Raw genomic sequence first — 22,767 nt, 5'->3', positions numbered from 1 at the left:
ATCCAAAGAGAGCCATTGTAACTCCGTCATACAATGCCAAAGGGAGCATCGCAAGCTGTGGAACAATCTTCAAGAGCGATCCTGTTTGGTATTGTGGCTATTGACCCCCTTGGAAATCAATCTTGGCAATAACATCACGGATCATCATGAACGGGACTTGGACATGCTTGAAAGAAGTATCATTTCAAAGGGCTAAGGATAGAAAAGCAGAGAACTTGATCGGCGTATGGTACAGAATCTGTCCAGACACCTCCACCCATGAACCTATTTGCTAACTTAATTGACTATTGCATAGTGTACTACTGATATCTATATGTGACACAGAACATTATCGTTCGATCAAGCTATCCAGTAGCATTGACCAATTACATGTATCGTGAAATGGGAGATGATCCTACGAATTCTCCTCTCATCATGAAATGAGATGATTCGTTTGTGCAACATAGCGTAACGGACGATCCTGCACTCATCAAGTTGCAAGCAAAAGTAAACATTGCTCGCACAATCCATTGTCGAGATAACAGCCCCCTTGCGTCCCCCTTCGAAGGCGGAAACACAACACTGCCAACAATGGGATTATCGGAAGTAAATTTGAGATACAACGCAGGCTAGCTGAAGTCAAATCAAAGCTCCTTCTATGTACCCCGGCAGCAAGTGACGCCCCGAGTGGCGAGTGTTCAAGTGTTTGTTTGACATCCTTCTGGAGCGTTGCTGAAATGTGCATCGCGAAAGCGGTGCTCTAGGTACCTCCTTACAAGATCAAGTTGCTTGCATTCCGAGCACGGGCATCCCTTGCATGCCGCTTCATTGTTACCGAGCCAGGACAACTCACCTTCACAATGCCATTGTTACATTTCTCAGTCGTTGATGATGCAAGGGAGGCCGAGAGACGTATGTTAGCCGGGAGAGGGACTTCTTATCAGTGCTTGGGCATCTCCGACAACTCTGGACGAATTGAGATTGTGCAAGATCCGAGGTATGTGTCTGGATAAATGGTTGTATACCTAGGGCTACGTGGTTCACACCGTACTTTCCAGAGGGCAGATAGATCGGAGATCATTACGAGGAGTTTTCAGTGTGGAAATGCGGAAGCGTGCACTACTTTTACACCACGAGAAGCTACATGCACTCAATGGCCACCTAACGCTGTGTGACTTGGTTGAAAGCACTCTGGTAGTCAACGCTGGAATATTTTGTTCTGGCTATCGTCGTGGACAGCTTTAGATACATCAATCTACACGTGATTACTAGAAGACGCCCAGGCGAGGGACACGTCAGAGAATCTTTGGATCCAAAGCTATACTGACTGCACGTAGCACTTGGCAGAAAAAGTTCTGCGAAGATCATGAGTTGACAGCATGAGGCAATTATCATGGCACTACTGAAATGCCCCTAAAGTGACATTTGCACACAGGCCATCATACTGCTCTGGCTTAGCAAATGTCACATTTGGTTGGTTTCCGACAGCGATCTCGACCACACTATTTGTGTGCGGATGGAAAGAAGGCCAGCCAAGCTTCGAAAGACCATTCTTGGGGTCTTCGACGAAGGCAGCAAGTGCTCTTTGAAAGATCTTCACCGTATCCTTTTGTGCCTGCGTCTGAGGAAGACCACTAGCATCCTCTGAACCACCAAGAATCATGTGCAACTCGGTACCATGATAAGCACCGCTCGTCGGATAGAGGCGAGTGTTATCCCAATCGCCAAAATAACGATAGACCCACGTAGGAACCTTGGCGTTGGCACGCTGTTGTGCTTCGAAAGATGTCGGGCATACGAAGGACTCGAGTAATAGCTGCGCCCCCTGGGCTTCGGTGACATTGCGACCTTGGGCGAAGGCTGGGATGACGTAGTATCCTTGCTCAAAGTTGTTGTATCCGTGGAAATAAGGAAGCTTCGCAAAGCTTCCAGATGCGGATAACGAAAGGTAGTCGGTCAGCAGAGTCTGGTTATCGACCGTGGGATAAAAGGGCGGTGTGGACCGGACGGGGCTCCCGCCTGGACTAGGGGCAATCTTTGAGGCAGCTGCAGAAATTGTCTCGAAGGGCAGCCCGCGCATACAGCTGATAGTGTCGGACGAAGAGGAGTTTCCGCAGCCCAGGGAAGCGGATAGTGAGTACCAGTTTGACACCTGTTTCTGTGGCGTGTTGAGTGGGAAACTGAACGCGTTGCCGGAAGTAGACACCAGGCCATGGACGATAGGGTTTTGCTTGTAGGCATAGGACCACCAGTCCACAGCCACTCCTCCTGAAGATTGCCCACCGATAACGATCTTCTTTGGATTACCTCCGAAACTTTTGATGTTTTTCTGAATCCATTCTACGGCAAGGCGCTGGTCACGTAAGCCGAGATTGGTGCCAGCACCAGGGGCACCTGGGAACCCGAAGACGTTCAGACGGTAATTTGCCGAGATGACGATCAAGTCCTCCCCATCGGCAAGATACTTTCCGTTGGCGAATGGCGTGTTCGTGTTGCCTCCGGCGAATCCTGTCGACAAAGTCAGTCAAAGAAGTCAAACAGTGACCATTGACTACTATGAGACAGATGGGTGGCCTTACTTCCTCCGTGGAACAAGACAAAGACTGGTTTATCGGCCTTATAAGATTTTGTTGTTGGCTTAGCCCAAATGTTCAGAGTGAGACAGTCCTCGCTTCGCTGTGTTCCAGCAGCACCCGTGAAATACGCCAGTATTCTTCGAGCTTGGGTCGTGAAGCCTGGGAATGCGGGTTGAACAGCTGGTTGTGAAGGACAGTCGCTGTGATTGGTCAGACACGGAATCTTCTATCTCACGCGGTGTGTGCGCACAATCCCTGCAAGCCAAGGTAAGTTCGTGCCTGAAATTCCGTGACAGAGGACATGTGCTTACAAAACTCTCCGCGACATACGAACCGTTCGCTTTGTACTTCTGCGGCGCTGCGAACCGCAGATCCCCCAGTGGTGGTTGCGCATATGGTATTCCAAGGTACTCCCAGACTGCTTCAGCCCCTGACGAACGATGGCCAACAATGGGTCCGTTCTCTGTCTTGACAGTCTCAAACGACGCGCCTGAGGCTGCATGCCCTCCATATGAGGCCCAGAGAAGGATCGTGATGGTGCTGAGAGTACGCATCCTGCAGCAGCTGTACACGAGGTACAATGAGGGAAGGATGAAGCAGATCCGAACAGCGGCACAGGTGTAGGTTTAAATGACTGCAGTTAATCGCCAAGCTACTGTGGGGACGCTTTGAGTTGACATGTTCTGCTGCGGAGCATTTCCCAATTCCGTGGCTTGCCGTGCCGCGACCGTAAGCACGCCAATAAACTAATAAACGTCGCTCCAATGATTCGACAGTAATTTCTGGAGGTAGTCAATCGAGTAACAGGAACTTCACGGATTGCGAAGTAATAAAACATTTTGACCATGGCCATGTCGTTTGCACTCAGCTCTGACGTAGGGAGAGGGTGCCTGCGCTAGCTGGATTGGGCGACAATGGCCAATCGCGCATTACCCTACTCTTCTGGGAGGCCTCCTACGAAGAAGATCGTTACTTATAAGGCATCACACGGATTCACACCAGGTAGATTCGCCCTGCAGTGCACGCTACTACAAAAGTATCACGTTAATATCAACTATGTGTTTTGCATTATAAGATAGAGAATTACTTTTGCTAAATATCGATGCTTATAAAAAGCATGTATCTTATTGCAATAATAACTTATGGTAAGTGGAAGTTAGAAGGGTGTTTCAGGTGTTCCTCCTGGTAATGCCTTATGAAATTCTGCTCAGAACAACTGCACACTGTCATGGTAAAGGTCTTTAGCAACATCATCAATGGAGTCGTGACGCCGGGGGCTAGGCACGTCTCATCCATGCCTGACTTCGCTCTATACGCCACTCCCGGTTCGAGCGATTGTATCGTGGCAGGTTGCACTCTTCGTCCTACTGCAAATTCAAGGTGGCGACATGGAATCACATAGACTCAATTTGAATGTGGACAGCAGTTGCATGAATGGTGCATATCACCGAGAGAGCCAGGAGGCGTGTCGGACGCGGGAGGCCTCTTTGGTATAACGTCACATGGGCTCCAACTTCACATCGTTCTCAACTCCGCACCGTCTCCAAGAGTCAATGTTTGGGATTCAACAAACTCGTTTCTACATATTTTTGACTGAAACTGCCTCATGCACTTCTGACTCAAGTGCAGAAGACGCCGTTGATCCATTCCTCGCGACAGCTTTCTCTCATTCGTAGCTCTCTCTTTCAGCCCGACGCAGTGGGGCATTGACGGACTTGAGCTGAAATGCTGTGGCCAATCTCTCGGTTGCAGTATAGGAAAATCACCTCCACTGAGCTGTGTCCCAACATGATTTTCAAGCCTTCCGCAGCTGCCTCCATTCTACGAAGCGACGGCTCCTCTGGGCCAAACTCGACCTCAACGCGCTGCAGCTTTGGCAGTATGTCTTCCAAAAAACAATCCATATAGATTTCCATCAGCCACAAAGCACGCCAAGCAGTAGGGTAGACCTTCAATACTGTCATGGTCCGGTGAGAAGGGCACGCTGAGATGATCATGTCGCGCGAAAGACGGCCCTTGATACACATGATGTTTGGATCCGCAACAACAAAGTGACCTGCCTCACTGCTGATCTGTCGGCAGACCATAAGTAAGGGTACACCACTTTTGACTGCAAATGCTTTCTTGCAAGCTTTATCAGCCTCGATGGTAACCGTATCGGAGGCGTGTGCGTAAATCTTGTTGCGCAATTCAGAAGGCAAGCGTAGCAAAGATGAGTTCTTCTGGTTTGCTTGGAAGCTGTACTTCATTAGCTCGAACGATCATGAGTTCACGGCTGTGAGCTTGCTCACATTGCTTCGCGATCCTGAGGACCTCCGTCGCCTTCGCCTTTGAGGAGATCGTTCGATTGCGACATGGCGAAGGTGTGCGCGCGGACGCAGGTTGTTGTGCTGGCTTGTCAAGGTTGGACAGTTGTGTGAATAGAGCGAAGAAGAATATGGAAGTGATAGCACTAGCCAGCTTCGCGCTTGGGGGTGCATTAGCCATTTACGGCAGATCTGCATCATTTGTTTGCTGCTCATGTAGTGGTATGGTCGTGTAGTGAAAGTCACGCTGATCATCGATCAGAACCACCCATCAATTGTCATGCAGAATGCGCTGGAATATGTGCAGAGCATCTTCTTGAGAATTTCAAGTGCAGGTGACAGTGAGGAGACGACTATCATGCGCTTGCACGGGTGCTGCTGACATCTAAGTGAGATATATGATGTCAAATGAGATGAATTGTGATATGGCTGGAGGTGATATATCCTGATGACCTCTCCACTCGAATGTAGCCCTTTCCAACCCCTGAAAGATGTGGAAACTCTTGAGCACATATGACGCAGAGAAGCTAGCAGTCGAAAACCATTTCCAAGTCTGGTTTGTCGAATATATTCCTCGCAGCGCGAAGCATCTCTGGGTTCCCCTCTGTGATACCCCAGAACCGGTCTTCACACACGACTTTGAAAATGCCCAGACGCTTGACATTGGGGAACTTGCGCTTCACTTGTTCCACATTATTCCAGCCGTACACTCCTTCAGATTTCAACGTAAAGCTTACGCCGTAGCGCATGCTGCAGAAGAATTGGATGTACCGTACTTCAATGGTCTGCAGCGTAGCAGGGTTCAGTTCAGGCAGCCTTTCCAACTGCATGAAGCTCACTATGTTTTCTGAGGGCATCGATAGCACTCGGGGCGAGTCGACGAAAGCTCTCGATTCTTGATTCACTTGTCGACATATTGAGAGTAAGACGTTTCCGCTCTTCTTCACGCTTAGAGATCGTGAGTATGTCACGGTGACCGTATCTGAGACGTGAGCGTAGACCTTGTTGCGCAATTCAGCTGGAAGGCGCAGAAGTGGAGACTCGATCTGATTTGCTTCAGTGCTGTGGGAAGTCAGCAATGGTCAATGATTTTGCACACAGCAAGGTCAAACCTACATTGAATCACGGTCTTGGATATTAGTGCTTGTCATGTTGAAGATGTTGGTAATTGAAGCCGTTGTTGATTGAAGACGTTTTGAATTGAAGACGCTGATAATTGATGTGAGGAAGTGTAAGTGTGATGTGGTGAGTAAGGCTGGGTCGAATAGTTGATATATTCGTCGCTTGCTATTGCAGACCCCTTCAACCGTGGGACAGACCTCGGGGCTCAGGTACGGACCACGGTAGCGACAGAGAATTGACCCTATCATTATTGAGTTCCCGCGTTGTAGCCCTGTATTATGTTGAAACAGACTAAGATAGCCAGTCAAATGCCTTTCTTGTATCTAAGTTCCTTGATTAAAGATGTCTGCATATTCTTGCCGGCATTGACAGCAACGAATCACCATGCAGATTCAGTACAGCAAGAACGAAAGAGTCCAGAATGCTGCTAGAACCGAGACTGCAAATTCTTTCCAAGACACAGCCATCAGCTGATCAGATGATCTCCATGCAACAGAGAACTAGCGTAAACCTACTCAGAAACTACCTCCACTTCAAATCGTCCAAAGAGGTCCCTCACAAGCTGCCAGGCACACTCGTCACTTTCCTCCAGGCCTGCAACAACTATGCGCTGAAAACTTATAGACCTCTTTCGTAGATAATTTTTATGAACTGATAAAACCCGATGTCCTCGACACACCTCATGTTTGTTTCACAGACTGGCAATTTATTGAGACTGCATGAGCTACGCAAGGCGTTGAGCTTCAATCATATCCGGGTAGTGATTATTTGGACTCTGAATCGTAGCCAGCGAGCCAACAAGAAAATAGCAGATTGGATTGAATGAGCGTAGCCCTAGCGTGGTCATGCAAGGCAGGCACTCACACGTGGACAGCGAAGCTCCAGGGCTATCCTACGAATATCCACAACCACTTCAACACCCACAGCTCAGTATTAATCCACCCGAGTCACCGCATCATTACTCACAACGCCACCTTCTCGCTCCCCTCCCGCGCCCAACCTCAGTCCCGGAACACAACCTCCAACCCCCCACCCCCAAACACCACCATCAACCCCTCCCTATACTCCCCCCTCTCCTCCTCATCCCAAATCGCCTTCCTCAGCCCCTCATCCGGCCACACCTCCACCCTCCTCAACCCCGGCATCTCCACCGGCGCACCCCCATCCCTCCCACACCACCCCACCGCAACCCCGCTCTTGCGGTGCACACGCACATCCGCCGCGACAACGTGCACGGTCGAGATGCGCAGCAGCGCCGTCTGAATCGCGGACAGCCCGCTGAGCTCGCCGCGCGCGTTCAGGGCGAGCAGGTCGTACGGCGAGACGCTGGGCTCGAGGCGCAGGAGCGCGGGGCGCGGGATAAAGGGCGCGGATTCAAGGGCGATCTGGGTACAGATGCGGCGCAGGATAGAGCCGCTGTGGACGGTGTAGGGGGCGGTGGAGTGGCGGGTGTGGGCGATGGTTACGGTGTCGGAGACGTGGGCGTAGATTTGGTTGCGGAGTTCTGCGGGGAGCGCGAGGAGGGGAGAGGTGGTGCGGTTCTTGTAGAATTTGGGTCGTTTGCTGGGGGGAGTTAGGGGAGGGGAGGTGGATGTTGGGGAAGTGCTTATGTGGTTTTGCGGTTGAGCGCGCGGACGAAGGCGCCGATCGTGAAGTGGTCCGCCTCGCGTTTGCGCTGGCGGCGGTTCATGGCCATGATTTGAGATTGATCGCTGGATCAAGTTACGTGGAAAAAGGTGGAGCGAGTTGAGAATGAAAACAAGAGTCTAGAGACAGGTGAACAGGCCTAACTCTCACCTTCACCTGGCCATCGTCAGTTCGCCACCGTGCAAGCCGAGCACAAGATGCGCCTCTGTTTGCGCCACTTCCTTTTATGTTCAAGGCCTAATAATATGTTGACCGCGACGTTCATGCAATCAGGGCCTTCTTGGAGCGATTTATTCGTTGCTTCGTACCTAGTTCTCGTCTGTTATCTGGGTATAATGCTGGCTGGTTATCTGTGCGTGTTTTACGGGCCGAGTTAGATACAAATTTTATCAAAGGTCTGCTATTATTTTATGGTAGTGACAGAGTCCAGACGTCCTGCAGTCCTACAGAGTAGACAAGGAAGCTAGCTGTACCACGGTACTTACACATTTCCCGACCGGCTGTTCCATGGTCCATTTACCACCCATTCTTCTGACATACTTAGACCTACCAGGTTTGTCATTGTACACTTCACGTCCCAGAACGCGGCACAGTCATGCCAGTCACGACCTCGCATCCGTTCGGCATCCAATTGACTTACACACGCCCAAAAATCCAGCCTCAATTCCTGATCGACAAAAACTAAACCTACGACGACAATGTTTCAACCAGAAAGAGTTCTCATACATAGACGCGTAACACAAAAGTTGAGCAACACTCCCCCCATCCCCGTACTTTCAACAAAGCAGCCAATTCATCCGTCAACCACTCAACTATCTTACATTAGGCTCTAACTATCTTTGCATACTAGCCACAGTCTTTCTCTCAGCTATTGGTAAAGAAGCTACTGCTAATAATACTGGCACAGTAACAGCCAATACTTCAAAAACGGATATAAGTGTTGTTAATTACGCAGCGCGTAAACTTACAAGAACCCCAGCACCGCCTAGATTTCCATACCCCCAATTCCCAGCGCCTACGTACACCGCCCTCACCGACTAAACAGACCCCCCCCCCCCCCCCCCTCATTACGCTACTTTCGTCGACATAAACTGCCGTACAGCCCAAAACCGCATCCTACCATCTGCCATCTCACATACGCCAGTCTTCTGCGCGCGAGTTACGAGATGACCGAGACCAGGCACTGTCGGGATCGGATCCAGAGCCACGGGCGCGGAACTCAGAGCGTGCAGCCTGGAGCACACGGCACATAGCCCGCAGCCCATGAACCACGACTCACGAACCGCAGCCCAGCGCCCAGAGCCCAGGAACCCAAGGTACGGAACCCACCACTCTACAGCCTTGCAATACAGAGCTCACAACGCAGAACCACCCACAGCCCACACACACACAAGCAAGAAATGCAGAGCCACAAAACACCAAAACAGGGAACCACGAGGCTTGTAACGCAGAACCTGTCACCGTTAATCGAGAACTCTAGACCTCAAGAACCACAGCGCAAAAGGGAATCGAGTTCAGAGCCGCGGACTGACAATGCAGAACGCAGACCGCGAACCCCAAGCCTGCGATAGGATGACCCGTCGATGCAGAGACTGGGGAACAATTCACAGTCTAAAGACCAGCACCCGTGGCCCACAACCAGGAGGGGGAGAGGGAGGAAGGGGGTCAGGGGTGAAGGGGAGGGTGAGGGAGCGGTAGAGGGAGTGTGTAGGCGGCCATCCAGCCAGTGCATCGCACCGTGTGCCAAACAGCGCAGAGCGGTGCAGTGCCATGCAGTGCAATACACCACAGCATTAGCCCACCAAACTGAGATAAAACGAAACTCTATTCCCTAGCCCTAGTACACGCTCACGTGCTTCTCTGCTTCTCCGCTTGCCTTCTGTGCTCGGTAACTAAGCGTCAGCGTGCACCGTATCGTACACGGCTTGCACTACACGGCTTGCACCCGCCGCGAAGCGCACCGTCGTCGGCAAAAGACCCATCCGTCCGCGAACGCCGCGCTGATGCAAAAACAGTCCTCCACCACCCTCTCTGTTCTCCCCACCCATCCTTCCCTGTTCACCCCACCCATCCATCCACCGCCCTAATTCCCCACCGCAGTATCATTAAGCGCGACACAAACCGCGCCCCTGTGATGCCCATTATACTGCCTAATAATACTCTGACTCCCCAGCTCCCACAGCCTGGCATAGTGATCACTACACGCGGTCACCAAATACGCGCTATCGGCGCTAAACGCACAGTCCCAGACCCATCGCTGGTGGCCGTGCAGCGTGGTCTCGAGCGGGAAGGCGGCGGGGTCGCGTTCTGCGGCGCTGGGCAAGGCGTCCGAGGGCGTGGTGTTGTGCGGGGAGGTCAGGTCGACGGACCAGATGCGCGAGGTGTGGTCCGCGGAGCAGGTGGCTAGGTGGCGCACGTCGGGGGAGAGCAGGACGCGCGTGATGTAGGTGTGGTGCGCGACGAATTTGCACACGGGGATTATCGAGGTGAGGTCGTTGCGCATGACCATTTTCCAGACGTAGACGTTGCCCTGCGGGGGGTTAGCACGTGTTTGGGTGCTGCGACGCGGGGCTTCGGCCACAAGCAGGCAGACTATGGGGAGTGAGGAGTGTACGCACCGCGTTGTTGCCCGCGCACACCATGCTCCCGTCGCTGGCAACCGTGACGCTCGCCACGCTCACGTCGTCCTCGGGGATCAGCTGGTGCGAGCACTTATTCTCGCCCAGGTCCCAGATCCTGACATTGCCGCCGCGGTCACACGAGATCAACTCGCCCTGATTCGGATGAATAACCACATCGTTGACGGGCACGCCGTGCGTGTAGTTGCGCTGCACATTGCCACTCCTAGTGTCCCAGATCTTGACGGTGCCGTCCTCGCTCGAGGTCACGAGCCACTTGGACTCGCAGTGGAACGCGACGCCGGTGATGTTGCTGGTGTGCCCGTCGAAGGTCAGGATCGCGTTGGGGTTGGTCGACTTGATGTCGTAGAGCTTGACAGTGTGGTGGCCGGCGGCGGCCAGGTAGCGCTTGTCGGGCGAGATGCACAGGCGGTTGACTTGGCTGTCCGGGTGCGGGATCGTGCGCGAGCAGATGCCCGAGAGCGCTTCCCAGAAGCTGTGCGTGTTAGTCGGGGCGGCGCGGGGGCGGGCGGGGTGGGATGCACCGGATCGTGTGGTCGTAGCCGGCTGGGGCTGTTAGCAGGCGTGCGCGCGTGGGAGTGGGGGACGCACCGGTGCAGAGAATAACAGACATTGCGGCGGCGCCGTGTCGGGTGGGCTGCTGGAATTGGAACTGGGGGCCAGTTTGCGACGCGACTTTAGTACTCGCGCCTGCTCCACTACCACATTGCGCGCGTGCAAGTGCAGACGTGGGGAAACTTCGTGCTGCTGAGGTTGAGCTGGGCGCTCGGACCTCTCAGCCCTACCGCGGTGAGCCGAAGCGGGAGTGGGACGCACATGACGTTTAGTCAGCAATATCATATGCAAAGTCATTACATTTCTCTATCCAAACAACGTTATGTGACCAGAATGTACAATTCACCCCCCCTCTACAGCTTCGACTTCTCGATCCGCTTGAACAGCACGTCGTTCTGCGGGTACGGGTCCACCGTGATGTTGTTCAGCGGGTTGAGCTCGCTGGCGCGGTGGAACATATCCTCGTACACCTTGCCGTCGGCGCGTCCCAGACTGCTGTCCAGCACCCAGTCGTCGAAGCCCCAGGCATCCACCAGGCGGACCGCGTGCGGGCGGATTTCCTGCAGCAGCTTCATCACCGCGTTTGTGCGCGCCAGCATGATCTGGTGCTTGCTGCACGCGCCGCTGGCGTAGAACTCGCTGCCCTCCTGCTCGAGCGTGTGCAGCGCGAACAGGCGGAACAGCTTCATCAGGACGTCGACCGTCTCGTTGTTGACCTGGTTGCCGTTTGCGATGGCCTGCAGCGCCGAGAGGTTGTTCTTCACAATCATCCACTGCGCGTGCGCCTTGGACAGGCGGTAGAAGTCGACCAGGAGGTCGTTCCACGGCTTCTTCTCTGTGTCGCGGTGCTTGGACGCCTCGAATGTGAGGAAGGACACACGCCATGCGAATGCGTCAACAAGGTCCTTGTCAGACCCGATGATATCGAACGCGCAGCCAATCTCGCGCCGCGACTGGAACTCGGCGAGGATCTTGGTTGTGTCGTTGGTGGGGCGCTCGCCCTTGAGGACGGAGCGCGCCGACTTGAGAAGGTAGCGAGCCACCTGCTGGGTGAGCATGTAGTTGTCGCCCTCCCATGTCAGAGTGGGGAGGTAGTCGGCATACCACGGGCCAATGCCGCTGAAGCTGGAGTATCCGTGGCCACCGCACGCACGACGGCACACTTCGAGACCCTCACCAGCGATGGTACTGCTGAGCGACTTCAACGCGCAAGACGATGCGTGCAGATCAGCCATCAGATCGCTGCCAGACTCCAACTCCTCGGGGCCGGCGCCACGCTTGGCATCGCCCTTGTCACGTGTCTGGGTCATCTTCGCCTGGTTGGCCTGGTACATGTCCATCATAGACTTGCCTGTGAAGTGCAGGGCGAATGTGGCGGCAATGAGGGGGAGGAGACGGATCTGGACCATGGTGTAGTTGAGCACTGGTGTCTCGGCCTCGCCAGCAGGCGCGTCACGATCCTGGAACTGGCGACGGACGGCGGTGTAGCGGGTGGCAATCGTCACACCGCGAGCAAGAACGCTGCCGGCCTGCATGACAATCGTCGACCGGACCCAGGTAAGGGTACCGTAGACGAGCGCGGGCGAGCCACGACGACCAAACTTGTTGGTGTTGGGGTCAACATACTGGTACTTGGCCAGCATGCTGATGTGGGGCACCTTGACGTGGTTGAAGAGAAGGAACCCGTTGTCCATGGTGTTGTATCCAAACTTCGGGCCGATATCGCCCACGTGGATGTTCGGGAGCGGCTCGTGGGTCTTCAGATCACGGACCTGAACGCAGAAGGGTGTAGGGCCGTAGGACTTTCCCTTGATGATGAGCTGAGCCATAACCACGGCGTAGTTGGCGGTCCGGCCGAGGGAGCCGATCCACCATTTGCTTGCTGTCAGGTGGGGCGAGTGGATGGTGAAGGTCTTGTCGTCCTCGTTCCATGTGGCGGTTGTCTCGAGACCACGAACGTTGGATCCGTGACCGAGCTCAGTCTGGGCGTAACACCCGATAATCTCGTAGTTCTCGGCCTTGGTGAGCCACATCTCCTGCTGCTCGGCTGTACCCTGACCGGCAAGCGTGACCTGCATGATTAGCGAGATGCTGACGTGAACGGCGGTGAACATACCTTGAACATGCTGTCGTGGAGACCGTATGGACCAGGCTCGCCGACAAGCTCGGTGGCGGCCCTGAATTCATCATACGACCACTTGTGCTTCTGCTTCAGCAGCCTCAACTTCTTCTCGCGGGCAAGGGCTCTCTCGAACCGATCTGTCCTTCCCATGAAGTAGTTCTGTGACTTGTCGAAAACGGGCTCGGACTTCAGCAGCGCCGTGATGTTATTCCGCCTCTGGATGACCTCCTTGGTGTGTAGCAGCTCTTCGAGCGCCTGGACGGGGATGTTGGAGCTAGCACGCTCAGCGGCGAGGAGCTCATGGCCCTGTACGCCCGAAGGCTTCAATTGCTTGACCCAGTCTGGTGTTGGTGACATGGTAACTGATGTGAGGTGAGACGATGAACAAAGAGTGGAAAAAGTGTGGGAGAGCTGAGCTTTGTATGTAGTACGTCAACACGGTCGAGAATCCTCGGCAGCCGAATTCGCTGGTGACGCGCTAGTGAACACCGAGGCATTGAGCACACGGCTCTTCGTTTGAGCCTCTAAAAGCGCCGAGAAAGCGCGTCTATTCCGGAGACGCGCATTTGCGGTAAAGCGCGTATCGGCAGTCTCCATGATGTCTCAGTAGCCGGCGTGTGCCCCCGTGTCTCGCCCCACGGGTCCAATCAACCCCGGATGTTGGTCGGGAAAACGAGCTAGACGTTGTTGGAAATGCCGAGGTTCATCGCTGCGGTGGCCTCCGCTTGCTCACGTGTGCTGATTAGATGATCTGATAACTTTGGATGGGTAGGGCGAGGGTCCTGACATGAGTCGTGATGCAGAACATGTGAAAGCAGGCGGTGTTAGGGATGTGGCCGCAGTATACATGTGGCAGTGTCATCGATGTCATCGTCAACAGAGGTGCTGTTACCGGAGTCACTGTCAGCAGAGTCACTGTCAGCAGATGTCACTGTCAACACGCGTAGTTTTCTATTTCGTGGGGGCCGATGATTCGTCGGAGTGGTGTCAAGACGACCCTGAATCTGGGGGAAAGCAGCACTGAGTGAGGTGTGCTGAGCTCCGCTTTGTGTTCAGAGTGTGACACGGCTGTAGAGAAGATACTCGCCTCAGGGGTCGATGAAAGCCATCACAGCCTCCCGTGCAACGCGGCTGCTATGACGATGGTGCAAGACACGTCTCTGAACCGGTGGGACAGCTACAGGTGGGGCAGCCGGCCGCCACTGACTTGACACAGACGATGACCACGTATCTGCTGTAGACTGGCCGTGTGCGCGATTTGCCTCTCAACTTCTTAATATCGTCAACCATCGTCAACCAAGCAGTGAGATGCAGGCGTGAAAACCCAGCTCCCACGCAGCGCACATACGCGCAAGCTAACGAGTTGATAAGCATGCATACCTAGGGCCACAGTCACATGTGGTACATGACAGACTGGCTAAGTCGAGGTAGATGGGCTCTGTCGTGCGAACAGGTGATTGACAGTGTTTACCTGCCCCTCGTCTACCTGCCTCGCTCCAGAAGAGCCCGACGCAGAGAGGGGCAGTCGGAAACAATGGCTGGGCCTGCTGTCAGCCGCAGTAGCGGCTAGGTAGCAGCTGGTCTCGATTTTGGAATTGCCAATCGACTCAGTCCCAGCCCTGTGCGACGGCACGCGAGCTTGAACATCAGGCTGCGATGAAGCCGCAGGCAGACAGCCTCAGGCCGCTGTCCACCGGTCGAGGGGCGCAGAGTCGAAGCATGCCGTCACGCGCAGCAGAGGCGGACGCAGAAACTTGCAGCGTTGCCGCCCCTCTCTTCCTGATGTTAGCTGGCGCTAGCGCGCTGCTGTCCAGGCGGAGTGACGCTTTAATCTCTTGACGCTCAACACCAACACAACCGTCCTGTTTACTCTTAGCGAGCCAGGCACGCAATTCTCCCCTTGCCACCCCCCTCGTCCTCTCTTCTCTCTGCTTCCCCTCCGCAGCCAACCGCCCGCCCGCTCTGCCCGCGCTTCCGTTTTCCGCCCACCCCACTCAGGACTCGAGTGACGGCTCACAATTGCATGCACGCGAGACTCCGTTCGCTGCACCTCCGCTTCTCCTCGCCCTTCGCCCCGCGGTCCTCGTAGGCACCAGGCACCATGGGTCAGACACTCTCCGAGCCCGTTGTTGACAAGGTAGACGCCCGCCCCGCCCCGCCCCGCTCCGTGCTTGAAAACACCACACCTCGACGTGGTGGCCGCGCGGATGCACGCACAGCATTGCTGACAGCGCCCAGAAATCAGAGTCCGGCGATGGCGACAACCTCATCTTCGGCACCTCCTCGATGCAGGGCTGGCGCATCAGCATGGAGGACGCCCACGCCTGCATCCTCGACCTGCAATCCGCGATCGAGGGCAAGCCCAGCGACGCCGACAAGCGCCTGGCCTTCTTCGGCGTGTACGACGGCCACGGCGGCGACAAGGTCGCCATCTACACCGGCGAGCACCTGCACGAGATTGTCGCAAAGCAGGAGGCCTTCAAGGAGGGCGACATAAAGAAGGCGCTCCAGGACGGCTTCCTCGCCACCGACCGCGCCATTCTGAGTGGTACGTCACCTGTGCATCCGGCTGCTGACTGCGCGCTGACCCCCACCAGACCCACGATACGAGGAGGAGGTCTCTGGCTGCACAGCCTCCGTCGGCATCCTCTCCAAGGACAAGATCTACGTCGTAAGTACGGCCCTAAAATGCGGAACGCCGTATCTGACTCGACTAGGGCAACGCTGGTGATTCGCGTACAGTCTTAGGTGTCAAGGGCCGCGCAAAGCCGCTCTCCTTCGACCACAAGCCCCAGAACGAGGGTAAGCAGACTCGCCTCTCACGGGCGACCGCGCTGACAAGCTGCAGCTGAAAAGGCACGCATCCAGGCCGCAGGAGGCTTCGTCGACTTTGGCCGCGTCAATGGCAACCTCGCCCTGTCCCGTGCGATAGGCGACTTCGAGTTCAAGAAGAGCGCCGATCTGCCCCCTGAGCAGCAGATCGTCACCGCGTTCCCCGACGTCGAGATCCACGAGATCAACGCCGACGACGAGTTCCTCGTTGTTGCTTGCGACGGTAGGCTAAACCCTCTCTACGATAGCTCCCGCTAACACCTGCAAGGCATTTGGGACGTGCAGTCCTCTCAGGCCGTGGTCGAGTTTGTTAGGCGCGGAATTGTGGAAAAGCAGGACCTCGCCTCCATCTGCGAGAACATGATGGACAACTGCTTGGCGTCGAACAGCGACACGGGAGGCGTCGGCTGCGACAACATGACTGTCACCATCATCGGTCTGCTCCAGGGGCGCACCAAGGAACAGTGGTACGAGGATATCGCAAAGAGGGTTGCCAACGGAGAGGGCCCATGTGCGCCGCCCGAGTACGGCAAGTCTGAAGACCCAGCTCCGTCGGCCCCTGAGGCCGAAGAATAATTCAAATCTAATACAATCGTGCAGCCGAGTTCCGCGGCCCGGGAGTTCACCACCGCATTGACGACAGTCCCGATGAACATGACATGGACCTTGACCACGGGTTTAGGCAGACTTCCGGTACGGGCGGCCGCATTATTTTGTTAGGCGATGGCACTGAAATTGAAACCGACGGCGCAGACAACGAGATGTTCAACAGTGCCGACGAAGAGAAAGACCTCGACTCGCAGGTCAACAAGTTCAGCAAAGATGACAAGCGGGACGGCACCCCCGGACCCAATGTCACCGAGGTCACCGAATCGCCCTCGTCGGTCGCAACTGAGAAGTCCGAGGACAAGGATACAACCGAGAAGACCAAGCTGGACACCCCTACGAGCGCGAAATAGATACTAGACCCGGTGCTGGTCGAGTAATGTCTCTCATACCATGATTACGGCGATTCGTATGTTTGTTGGACGCGGTTATGAAGATATGGAAATGGGCAGTGTCAAAGTCACGATTCAAGATACCTGGCGTCGTAGCCTGTCGCCATCCTCTAGCTACCTATCTTTTTGGTTCAGTTACCTCCGTCTGATGATGCTCGTATAGATGATGAGACGCTTTTGACGTGATGCCATTGCCCAGAAGCCCTTACATGTACAGCTAGTCCTTTACCATGATGGTCGTAGTGACATCAAGCACACCAAGCATGCAGGGCCGTTTATGTCAACGCCAATTCGCCGGAAAGTGTGTGGCTCGGTGCTCGGTCCCCACATCCGACCAGTCGCGGCCGCATTCTATCCCAACCACCACCACCAGAGCATCAACTCCCATACATCCCCGTCACACACTACTCAGCGCAAACACAAGTGCTCGTTATTCTTATGTGACGGCATAAGAGACTCTTTCGTTCGCCACCTGAAATCGGATTATCGTGCACTGATACTCCATCTTTCTCTCGGGAGGAGTGTGAGTGGGGTGGTAGGCGTCTGCACCTACCGCCGGTTCTCGATCGCGAGGAACAAAAATTCCTACTGAATGGCTAGGATAGAGGGGGCGATTACCATGGTTCTCTGCCACTGGGTGTTCTTTCTTGATTAGATGTGCGTGCTTGGCTGCCCTTACGTGACTTGTTAATGAACAGTGTGGAGGGAAGCCAGGACGAAGGCGCGCCTGCTCATCGAGCTTTCCTGCGTCACTGCATAAATAACCACGCTAAGTACCAGCATGCATCTTGCAGTTTCAACTCATATCCTATCATCAACACTCTCACCATATTCTTTCGTTTATATCGGTGTCTTATTCGTTATCACAAAATCATGGCTACTCGCTCTGCTGTTCTCCCACGAGCGAATGATCGCCGCCCAGGGTATGCTGTCATCAACACAGAACCGCCCGCATCGCACTCTCATGCTGCTCCTACATATCAAGATCGGTACCGCGAGTCTTCGAGGACTCCATCTGCCCCAGGTCCAGGGTACGTCACATACAACTCGATCGGTATTCCTACATTCCACCCATTTGAACGGCCAGCGGAGCGCCTGGTAGCGATCAGATCGTTGAGTGGCACAGAAGGGAACAACTCGAGGAAGGACAACGAGGACCGAGACCGAATGGGTTTGCCTCAACAATTCCAGCGCAGCTTCAAATCACAATGGGCCAGGGTTCCCCGGTTAGGACTCCTTGGCTTTGGATGCATGAATCTGGCGATCTGGGAGCAACTTATCCTCTTACTCCCCCTCGCCTTACCGCACGGCGGCATTGGAACGATTCTCGTGGCCTTTGTTGTCATTTCAGTACTGTATGGCTGCATCAACACGAGCCTCGCCGGCATGGCTCGAGAGTACCCCACATACGCTGGGCCTTTCTACTGGACGGCTGCGTATCAGACATCATGGACGAATTCCGGGGCCCGGCACTTGTTGAGCTGGTACTGTGCGTGGATGAGCTTTCTGGGGATGAGCATCAATCTCGTCGTGAATATGTACTTCATTTCGGATGTCGCGATCTTTCTGTTTACTCTGGCCAAGACGGAATCAAGGTTCTTGTATTCAGACAAAGAACCTGAACACCACCTGAGGGTATCTTGGGCACTTCCAGTCACCATCGTCATTGCAACTGCCGTTGCTTACATCCCCAACTGGATCAATGTCAAGCACCTCCCAAGGCTGCACACGTGTTTTGCCGTTTTCCATTGGCTCGGATTCCTGATTTTCATCATCGCCATCCCGATTCTCTTCAACAAAACCTCCGGTCTCAGTATGACAGTCTAGGCGACCTGGCGCCACTTTGCCAACAGATCCGGGTGGAGCAATGTTGTTTCAGGATTTGTCGCTTCTGGTGTCCTCGTGCAGCCGTTTCTTGGATGTGGATTCGTTGCCCATATCGCAGAGGAAGTCGTCGATGCTGCAGTCCATGTACCCTTGACTATGTATGTCTCGTACTTCATGGAGGGACTGATGGGACTTATAGCACTCATGGTAGCTGCGGTCTATGTTGGGGAGAACCAAGTGGTCACCGCTCACGATCTGGCACTGTTGATGCTCCAGACAAGTTACGTTCCGGTGACCCGGTTTCTCGCGGTGGTCCTCATCATACTGCTCGCCATGCGTAGTACGACTCTTCTGGCAACTTCTGCACGCCAGATTCTGGCTATCGGCAGGAGCTGCAACATGAAGGAACTCAACTTCTTGGGGGAACTCGATGGATCTCCCGCACCTCGGAGTGCGCTAAGTTTTGTTGCAGTGATGACAGCGGTGACTGAGCTTCTCACGCTTTTGAAGGACTACCGGCTCGTATTCGAGCAAGTACGCCGGCTGGGAGTCTTGTGCACTCTCACCTCGCACATCATTTGTATCGGTGCAGTGTGCATCTACCGTCTCCGGGATCTCACGAATCGGAACAAGACCAGGCCCCGCTTCAGCTACTCGAAAGTACTGCGCTTTATCACCAGCTGGCTTGCTTTTGGGGCATGCGTCTCCTTTCTCATATTCGTCAATTTCCCGCCAGAGCTGCCAGTCAAGCCGGCAAATGCACCATGGAGCTTGCTAGTGTGGGGTCTGATCATCATGTGGTTATCATTCTGTTATTGGAACTCAGCCTGTGTTGATTTTGGCATCGAAAAAGTTCCAGGTAGCTTCCCGGGCTTCTCAACGGACATGCTTTTACGAAGTGTGAACAACACAACGTCTGCAGCGGCGGAACCCATCAGGCCACATGATCCAGAACCACACGATGCCATCAGGAGTCAAGAAGCATTGGGCAATGATCAACTAAATTACCATCAAACAGCCCCAATGCCGGGGTGGCTACATGAAGGACCTGTCGACCACGAACAACCTACAAACCTGGAGATGCTAAACACACTTGGGCCCATCACACAGCCAAAGACCAGGAATAGCCATCGCCCAGAAATACCCGCTCATATTCCGGACACCCTCGCCTGCTTGGCCCCGTCAAGATGCTTGCAGGGTGCTCGGATCCCTGGTGCTTGGATCTCTGACATTGGTCCCTCTGATTTTGCCAGAGGCTTGTGTCGAAACTGTAAGGCTTCGCGTCAGAGGGCAGCGGTGATGGAGGATGGGTGGCCGAGTCGTGCAGACGTGTTCGAGAGTGCATATGAGTCCGCGTAGGGAATGTGAGAAAGGTTGGGGCGGCTCGTGTCCAGAAGACGAGTGGGTTGCATGGGTGGGTGACGAGTGGAGAGTTCAGCTGCACTCGCTTTGCGGATGGTCCAGCAAACAGATCTTCGGGATGGAAGTTCTGAGACTCACAGAGTCAGAGTAGCAACTAGCGCGTATAGCTGGAGAATTGTTTCTACTTCAAAAATACCCAATCTCGCCTGGTGTTATACTACCATCAGAAATTCAATGCCTCTACAGTTTCGCAAGCACCCCCTTCCCCCCATCCCCACTCCCCAGCACAATCTCCTCACTCCTCCAATCCACATTAAACGTAACTTTGTTCAGTGGATTCCGCCGATGCGCCATATCAAACAACTCCTCGTACACACGCCCATCATACCGCCCGAGCGCCGAGTCCAGCAGGAAATCCGGTATCGACCAGGCATCCACGAGCTTAACCGCGTGCGGCCGGATCTGCGCCATGAGGTCCAGAATAGTGTCAGGCAGCACGGCGAGACACGCCGGCGGGACCGCAGTCGTCAGCACGAAAGACGTGGCGGCCTGCTCGAGGGTGTGCAGCGCGAAGAGGCGGAAGCAGGCGCGGAGGAGCTCGGGTGTGGGCGCGGAGAGAGCCGTGGCGGCCGTGGCGGTAAGCGCGTTGTGGAAGTTGGAGACGAGGATGTGCTCGCTGTAGGCGCGCGAGAGGGCGTGCAGCTGGATCATCATGGCGGTCCAGGGCTTCTTGTGGACGACGCGCTGGGTGTAGGCGCGGTGGCTGAGGGCGGCGGCGCGCCACTGGAAGATGGAGACGAGGCTTGTGTCGCTGGGCTCGCCGGGCGTGGTGGCGCCGAAGTAGGATTCCGGGATGCGGTGGTCTTTGGTCTGGAGGTAGTGTTTGAATAGCTCGTCTGTAGGGTCTCGGGAGGCGAGGTCGGGGTTTTCGACGCAGAGTTGCATTTTCTTGATCAGGTAGGCGGCGACTTGTTGGGTGATCATCCAGTTGTCTCCTTCTACTGTGGGCTTAGAGAGATAGTCGGAGTTCAGGCCTATGAGACCGCTTCCGCCCCCGAAACCGTGTCCGCCCATTGCACGTCGGCAAGTTTCGATTCCATCTGCTGCAAGTGTTGTGCAAAGTGACTTTAGCCCCGAGGAAGCACTGTGGAGCTCTGCCAGCGGCCCAAAGTCGCCCTTCTCGATTGTGGAGCGCGACTCATTGTAAAGTTTGTAGAAATACTCGCCAGTATAATGCAGGGCAAAAGTAGTAGCCAGAAGGGGCAGTACCCGGATCTGCACTGTCGGGTAATCGAGCACTTTCATCTCTGGAGCATCATGTGACTTGGCGTCGCGATCCGAGAACTGGCGACGAATGCTACAGTACCTGACTGCCACGGTCACCGCACGCGCCAATACGAGGCGGGCATGCATAATGATCTGGCCCCGCACGAAAGTCAGGGATCCGTAGACCACAGCCGGATGACCGCGCCGTGTAAAGGTGCCGACTTCGTCAGAAACTTCTGCGTAACGCGACAACATAGCTGATCTCGGGACGCGGTGATGGTCAAACAGCATGTACCCGTTGTCCATGGATGCGTAGCCATATTTCGGGCCGATGTCACCTACGGCTATGCCTGGCAGCGGTTGGTGAGTCGTTGCGTCCCGAATCTGCAGCAGAAATGTTTGCGGGCCGTGAGAAGTATACGCGATCGGGTCACCTTTGGACGGCAAAAGTAACTGTGCGACCACAATCTGAAGGACCATTAGCTCGATTTTAGATGTCGGTGGTACAAATTGACGTACAGCATGTGTGGCGGTTCGACCCATGGATCCATTCCACCACTTGCTCGCAGTCAAGTAGGGGCTGTGGATCTCAAATTCTTTAGTCTTGGGGTCCCATGTCGCTGTCGTCTCCAGTCCTCGGACATTGCTTCCATGGCCAAGCTCCGTCTGCGCATAGCACCCAATGATGTCGTAATTCATAATTTTAGGCATCCAGTACGCTCGCTGTTCCTCGGATGCTTGTTCGCGTACGGTGGTAACTGGCGGTGTCAATCAACGCCGACGTTGCACAAGCAAAAGGAAAGATCTAACCAAACATAGACATGTGCAAGAAGTACGGCGACATTTCGTCGTTCAGATACTCTGCCATGCTGTAATCTGCGTGATCCCAGCCTTCCCTGCGAATGATCCTTTGTATTGCTTTTGCCCTTGCTAATCCCAAATGATACCGTTCAGGTCGTGACAAATTGAGCTGCTGATCCTTCTTGAACAGACGTTCTTTGCTCAGAACCTTAAGCACCTTCTCCTGTCGCTGCAAAAAGCCATCACGAGACAGCAGGTGCATTGCCAGCTCGTCGACGTTTATCGCAGAGCCGTCGCGTTCAGTTTGTAAAGTCGCTGTGCCATCGTGGGCGGGTAGGAGATGATCGGTGAAGTCGGGCATGGCGCAAATGTCGCTTGCGCGATAGGTGCAGTAAGCAGGGCGTATCGAGGTCGTGGTGTACAAGGGCGATTCGATGACTGAGCAGATCGGCAGCGCGCAGCAAAAGAGAGTTCAACCGTTCGCGGCAATGGCGCGAATATACGCCATGTTCAGGGCTGTTTCAGCCTCGGTAGATGTGATTAGAATTGCCATTACTTACATACAGCCTGTCGCTGTGCTGTTGATGATGCGCATCCGCGCTGCGGGGATGCCATCGCACGCTGTGAGGGCGGCAATTTTCGGTATTGTTGTCGAATCCAACAAAATCAAAGACACGCGCACAATGCTTAGATCCAGAAACGTAAGCACGACACCGAGGAGAGGACATGCGAGGG

At 54.5% G+C, this 22,767-nt stretch overlaps 10 protein-coding genes across 10 annotated transcripts; 3 read left to right on the top strand and 7 right to left on the bottom strand.

Moving 5' to 3' along the window:
• Nucleotides 1-1,149: 1,149 nt before the first annotated feature.
• C7974DRAFT_389348 (carboxylesterase-like protein) lies at nt 1,150-3,341 on the bottom strand. Its single transcript, XM_046141354.1, has 4 exons — nt 2,867-3,341; nt 2,806-2,810; nt 2,559-2,755; nt 1,150-2,487 (listed from the first exon to the last, which is right to left on the bottom strand). The coding sequence occupies exons 1-4, from the start codon at nt 3,107-3,109 to the stop codon at nt 1,379-1,381; spliced, it is 1,554 nt and encodes a 517-aa protein (XP_046000904.1). The 5' UTR covers nt 3,110-3,341; the 3' UTR covers nt 1,150-1,378.
• Nucleotides 3,342-4,240: 899 nt separating this feature from the next.
• Nucleotides 4,241-4,911, bottom strand: C7974DRAFT_410827 (uncharacterized protein; the record flags this gene model as incomplete). Its single annotated transcript, XM_046143504.1, has 2 exons — nt 4,241-4,793; nt 4,847-4,911. The coding sequence occupies 2 exons, from the start codon at nt 4,909-4,911 to the stop codon at nt 4,241-4,243; spliced, it is 618 nt and encodes a 205-aa protein (XP_046000903.1).
• Nucleotides 4,912-5,388: 477 nt separating this feature from the next.
• Nucleotides 5,389-6,012, bottom strand: C7974DRAFT_410826 (uncharacterized protein; the record flags this gene model as incomplete). Its single annotated transcript, XM_046143503.1, has 2 exons — nt 5,389-5,923; nt 5,978-6,012. The coding sequence occupies 2 exons, from the start codon at nt 6,010-6,012 to the stop codon at nt 5,389-5,391; spliced, it is 570 nt and encodes a 189-aa protein (XP_046000902.1).
• Nucleotides 6,013-6,984: 972 nt separating this feature from the next.
• Nucleotides 6,985-7,679, bottom strand: C7974DRAFT_374049 (uncharacterized protein; the record flags this gene model as incomplete). The annotated part of the gene is made up of 2 exons (XM_046140138.1): nt 6,985-7,524; nt 7,620-7,679. The coding sequence occupies 2 exons, from the start codon at nt 7,677-7,679 to the stop codon at nt 6,985-6,987; spliced, it is 600 nt and encodes a 199-aa protein (XP_046000901.1).
• A 2,000-nt stretch (nt 7,680-9,679) lies between these two features.
• C7974DRAFT_389345 (quinon protein alcohol dehydrogenase-like superfamily) lies at nt 9,680-10,984 on the bottom strand. The gene is made up of 4 exons (XM_046141353.1): nt 10,861-10,984; nt 10,794-10,815; nt 10,249-10,744; nt 9,680-10,160 (listed from the first exon to the last, which is right to left on the bottom strand). Exons 1-4 carry the CDS (start codon nt 10,880-10,882, stop codon nt 9,714-9,716), a joined length of 987 nt encoding a protein of 328 aa, XP_046000900.1. The 5' UTR covers nt 10,883-10,984; the 3' UTR covers nt 9,680-9,713.
• Nucleotides 10,985-11,103: 119 nt separating this feature from the next.
• C7974DRAFT_140072 (uncharacterized protein) lies at nt 11,104-13,518 on the bottom strand. The gene is made up of 2 exons (XM_046135569.1): nt 12,941-13,518; nt 11,104-12,896 (listed from the first exon to the last, which is right to left on the bottom strand). Exons 1-2 carry the CDS (start codon nt 13,301-13,303, stop codon nt 11,178-11,180), a joined length of 2,082 nt encoding a protein of 693 aa, XP_046000899.1. The 5' UTR covers nt 13,304-13,518; the 3' UTR covers nt 11,104-11,177.
• A 1,223-nt stretch (nt 13,519-14,741) lies between these two features.
• Nucleotides 14,742-16,938, top strand: C7974DRAFT_389339 (phosphatase 2C-domain-containing protein). Its single transcript, XM_046141352.1, has 7 exons — nt 14,742-15,083; nt 15,185-15,494; nt 15,544-15,617; nt 15,664-15,748; nt 15,795-16,001; nt 16,047-16,307; nt 16,379-16,938. Exons 1-7 carry the CDS (start codon nt 15,048-15,050, stop codon nt 16,735-16,737), a joined length of 1,332 nt encoding a protein of 443 aa, XP_046000898.1. The 5' UTR covers nt 14,742-15,047; the 3' UTR covers nt 16,738-16,938.
• A 711-nt stretch (nt 16,939-17,649) lies between these two features.
• Nucleotides 17,650-18,603, top strand: C7974DRAFT_410822 (uncharacterized protein; the record flags this gene model as incomplete). Its single annotated transcript, XM_046143502.1, has 1 exon — nt 17,650-18,603. One exon carries the CDS (start codon nt 17,650-17,652, stop codon nt 18,601-18,603), a length of 954 nt encoding a protein of 317 aa, XP_046000897.1.
• Nucleotides 18,579-20,210, top strand: C7974DRAFT_140029 (uncharacterized protein). Its single transcript, XM_046135567.1, has one exon. It carries the CDS (start codon nt 18,760-18,762, stop codon nt 19,960-19,962), a length of 1,203 nt encoding a protein of 400 aa, XP_046000896.1. The 5' UTR covers nt 18,579-18,759; the 3' UTR covers nt 19,963-20,210.
• Nucleotides 20,206-22,393, bottom strand: C7974DRAFT_306223 (uncharacterized protein; the record flags this gene model as incomplete). The annotated part of the gene is made up of 3 exons (XM_046138069.1): nt 20,206-21,699; nt 21,751-21,989; nt 22,042-22,393. 3 exons carry the CDS (start codon nt 22,391-22,393, stop codon nt 20,206-20,208), a joined length of 2,085 nt encoding a protein of 694 aa, XP_046000895.1.
• Between the last annotated feature and the right edge of the window lie 374 nt (nt 22,394-22,767).

Source organism: Boeremia exigua (assembly GCF_020726555.1).
Source record: "Boeremia exigua strain MPI-SDFR-AT-0100 chromosome Unknown C7974scaffold_3, whole genome shotgun sequence".
NCBI classification, from domain to species: Eukaryota; Fungi; Ascomycota; class Dothideomycetes; order Pleosporales; family Didymellaceae; genus Boeremia; species Boeremia exigua.
Note: the sequence above shows the minus strand (reverse complement) of the source record. Positions and strands in the feature narration are given on the sequence as shown.